Here is a 4,623-nt window from a genome sequence, read left to right on the forward strand (position 1 = left end):
TCTAAATGCGAGTTTGCTAAGACATCCTTAGCGTACCTAGGCTATGTCATAGGGAATGGTCAACTAAAAGTAGACCCTATGAAGGTCGATTGTATTGTAAAATGGCCTAAGCTGAGTACAGTCATAGAAGTCAGGAGTCTTTTAGGTGCAGTTCAGTACTGGAGGAAGTTTATTGCAAACTTCTCTTTTATTGCTTCATCATTACATGCATTGACCAGTATGAAGGCAACTTTTCAGTGGGGAGGTCCACAACAGAAGTTTTGACACTTTGAAGGAAAAGTTGAGCACCGCACTAGTTCTGGCTTTACCGGATATACATCAACCATTTGAGATCAAGATAGATGCTAGCTGGTTTGCCATGGGAGCTGTACTCATGCAAGGAGGTAAACCAGTTTGCTACCACTTTGAAACTTTTTTAGGAGCAATAAGTAACTATCCCACTTATGATAAAGAACTTTATGCTTTAGTTTAGAGTGTTAAGAAATGGAAACACTACTTAATGGGCAAAGAAACTGTAATCCACACTGATCATCAACCACTTCAGTATTTGCACTCATAGTCTAAACTGCAACAAAGTAGGCATTTTAGGTGGATGGGTTTTCTTCAACAGTTTCATTTGGTGATTAAGTATAAGAAAGGTGCCTATAACAAAGTAGCATATATGCTCTCTAGGCCTCCAGTTAAGAATGCTTTGATAATCCTTAAAAATAGTTCCATGGTTCATGAAAGTTGTTAGGAACAATATACTAATGATAAGAACTTTAAGGATATATATGCAGTTTTAATCCAGGGTAAACATGTAGAAGAAAAAGATTACTATGTGCAGGATAACTTGTTGTACACTTGGGTAAATTATGTGTTCCTAAAGATGAACAGGCACATGTGATTCGAGAAGCACATACCTCTTTGATTGCAAGACATTTCAGGTTAAGTAAAACATTGGTTCAATTACAGAAGTATTGTTATTGGCCTCGTATGTAGGAAACTATTACAAAGTATATAAAGGGATGTGTAATGTGTGCAACCAGTAAACCAAGTAATAGGAAATTGGGTTTGTATACACCATTACCTGTACCATCCCATCCATGGGAAAGTGTGTCTATGGACTTTGTGGGAGGTTTACCTATGTCTAGGAAGGGACATGATTATTTGTATGTTGTTGTCGATCGGTTCAGCAAAATGTGTATTCTAATGCCTTGTAAGAAACAGGTCACTAGTGAACTAAAAGCTCATATGTACTTCCAATTTGTATGGGTTCATTTTGGGTTACCTACTTCTATTGTATCAGATCGAGATTCTTGATTCTTAGGGGAATTTTGGACATCTTTGTGGGGACTCATGGACACCAAGCTGAAGAAGAGTACAACCTTCCATCCGCAAACTGACAGACAGATATAGGTAGTCAATAGGGCAGTTGTTCATCTTCTTAGAGGCTACTGTAGCAAGAAGCCTAAGTTGTGGGATGAGAATCTTTATTATGTGCAGCATGCTTACAACCATGCAACACATTCTTCTACAAAGAGGTCTCCTTTTGAGACTTGCTTCGGTTACTTGCCAAGAACACCGATGGACTTTTCCTTTGGAATAGATGATGTTGAAGATGGATGTCATGATGCAGAGAAGGCTTTGAAGTTCATTCAAAAAGTCCAAGTAGTTCATCAGTCAGTAGAAGCTTAGTTGGAGAAGAGCTAAGCCAAATACAAGGTTCGACATGACAAGCATTGCATAGATCATTATTTTTAGGTTGGTGACGGTGTTTGGTTACATATTAGCAAGGAAAGGATGCAAGGTGAAGGTAAGAAGCTTAAGCCTATCAGATATGGTCCCTTTGAGATCTTGGAAAAGATCGGTACCAATGCCTTTCGCCTTAATTTTCCACCATATATGCAAATTTACTCAATTGTAAATGTCGAAAATCTGAAGTTGTATGAGCCTCCAATGATATTTGATGAAGAGGCTAATATTCAAGTTCCTTTAGTTGATGACCTTGCACCTGAGTATATGTCAGAGCTGCCAGAGGATGTCATTCTTGACAGAAATGTTAGATCTTCAAAAAGAGGTGCTATTGAGTACTTTAAAGTGGGACGTAAAGGGATGCACCCTGGTAAAGCAAGATGGATGGAGATTGGTAAAGTGAGGGAACTTTACCCTCACCTACTTTCTGAGTAGTCAAACTTTTAGAGGTCCAAAAGCTCTTCAGTGGGGAGGCTTGATCCAGAGGATAAAATAAATTATCTCCAATACTCCAGAAATAAACACGTGACACCTCAGAAGGAAAACGGTTTAGCAAAATATATGTTATGAGATTCCAATTCATAACCTCCCTCAACAAACCCGCCGCTTTCACCGCTAGACCATTCATTCACATTTACTATTTTTTAGAGAGAAGTTGGTTTTACTATATAACCAACTATCCAAAGAGAAAATGGAGGCCAACGGGGGTGGAACCCTTGACTACCAGTCTCCCAAAATGGATGGAAACCGTTGTGCTATATATAGCACTTGATTTATAAGCGGCCGATATTAAATTTAAACAATGCGAATCCCGCCAATCCCTATTTTAAAGGGGATATTGGTTAAATAAACCCCCTAATTACTAATGGTGCCAAATTCATAAGAATGTAAAGGGGATATACATGGGAAATAATTTTTTGTAAAGGGTTATTTATGGGGGTTGGTGGTTTTAGTCTATTTTAGACTTATTTTATGTATAAAAGGGGGGTGGTAGGCCTTTTGGAGGTATTCGGGTGATGAGAAGGAGAGATTTCTCTAGAGACTTTGTTATCAATCTTGTACATCAGAATGTTGTGATGTTGTTGTACTTGAAGGGAAAGATATTGTACTAGTTGTAATTGATTATTGGAGCTAATCGGATCAGTCCCCCTATTGGAGCAGGACCCAGAGACATAGTCCACCAGGATGAACTCTGTTATCAACTGAGTTTTGTCTTCTATCTTTCTACTCTCTTTCTTTCAGTTCATTAACTTTATTATGCTTTATTAATTTAAGAATTATTATGTTAATTCACTCAAATTAAAGCTTTGAATTAACTTATGTAATTGCTATAAGCATTCATTATGTAATAGTCATAGATCCTAATCAGATCAATACACACATATATATACATATGTGTATGTATATGTTTATATACATAAATATATATATACACACATATGTATATGTATATACATTACATATACATATACATAATTTTTTGAAGTAGATCGTTAAAATTGCATCACTAAGTGCACACATCACATAACTTGTACCAAACTAATCAAAAATATAATTTTTTAATGTGTATGCACTAAGGTGTGTATTAAGCATATATATTTTTAGTTTTAAATCTAGATAAGTGAGTCAAAGTTATAACTAAAGATCAATAAATATGTATTATAGAAAAATCAAGACACTCGCCAAAGAAAATAAAAGCAAATATTTGAATTCAAAATATTTTAAAAACTTTATGGATTGAAAGATAAGAAGTATATAGATGTTTTGGTTGTAATTTAAAAAATCCATTGCAAAACATGTAAAGATGACAAGGTTGAAGTTTGAATACATTTTTTATGTCAAAAACAAGAAAGTAGGAGCCAAAAGAGATGTCCAACCCTTAGGCTTGGAAATCCAAGCCTAAATGGGTGGGATCATCAAAATTGAAATTCAAGGAATAAAAAACATGTATGCATATATAATGCATGCATGCTAAGTTTCTCAAAAATCAATGCAAAACATAATGTTCTTTTTTTAATCTAATCCAGGGCACAATGCATATGCATTATTGATTGTACATATTTTGCACAACATGTTCGCATTTTATAAAAATCCTAAGGTTGGTCACTTTTTGTCCCTCATTTCCATATACTTAGCCACATGTGAAAATGAAAAAAAGCCATAAAAATGGCAAATGACAAACATTTTATCTTCTGATGAAGGACCTTCATTTGAAGGGGTTCAATGACTTTTTCCTTCCAAAATTCATTTTTGTGCCACATCCCACAAGGGGGACACACTATTATGGATTCACCCTCCAAAAAGGTGATTTGGAGATTCCTATCTACAGAAAAATACTTTATGTACTAGAAAAACTAACATACAATAAGATTTGATAATGGCGGTCTCAAAATTATATCAAATGACTTAAGGTATTAGTATTGATCAAACCTTAAATAATTCCCTTGCAAGTTAAATCCTATGTTCCTATGACAACACCTTGTCTTTTCTTCCTAAAATTATGAGATGCCACCATTGTCATTTTTGAGGTCTCCTCCCAACTATTTTTATGGTGAAACCTAAGGATCCCCCAATGCCTAAATTTTTTGTGTAGGTGAAATCTAACTCAAGAATCTAACATTGCAACTTTTAGAACCTCACATTGGGAGTTCCAGGAGCCATATATTTATCACATTTTGAAAACTAAATAACTATTTGGAGCAATCCAAAATTCTCCAAGAGTTCCTACCATAGTGATAGGTCCTCTCCTTTGGGCATAACACTTAAAGTCCATGCCTTTAAAATGTTGGCCCAACAACATCTTGATGAAAATATTTGACACTAATCGAATAATAAATAAATTTTAAGGAGGCCTGGCCATCCCTCAAATTCTAATGTGTGGTTCTATGG

At 35.5% G+C, this 4,623-nt stretch overlaps 1 protein-coding gene across 1 annotated transcript; it reads left to right on the forward strand.

Moving 5' to 3' along the window:
- The first annotated feature begins 1,782 nt into the window (after window positions 1-1,782).
- LOC131079235 (uncharacterized) lies at window positions 1,783-2,169 on the forward strand. The gene has a single exon (XM_058017137.2). It carries the CDS (start codon window positions 1,783-1,785, stop codon window positions 2,167-2,169), a length of 387 nt encoding a protein of 128 aa, XP_057873120.2.
- The last annotated feature ends 2,454 nt before the right edge of the window (window positions 2,170-4,623 follow it).

This window comes from Cryptomeria japonica, chromosome 4 (assembly GCF_030272615.1).
Source record: "Cryptomeria japonica chromosome 4, Sugi_1.0, whole genome shotgun sequence".
NCBI lineage: Eukaryota > Viridiplantae > Streptophyta > Pinopsida > Cupressales > Cupressaceae > Cryptomeria > Cryptomeria japonica.

What these genes read in the sequence shown, in the direction of transcription:
- LOC131079235 (XM_058017137.2), top strand. Translation starts at nt 1,783, where the DNA reads ATGCAAGGTGAAGGTAAGAAGCTTAAGCCTATCAGATATGGTCCCTTT.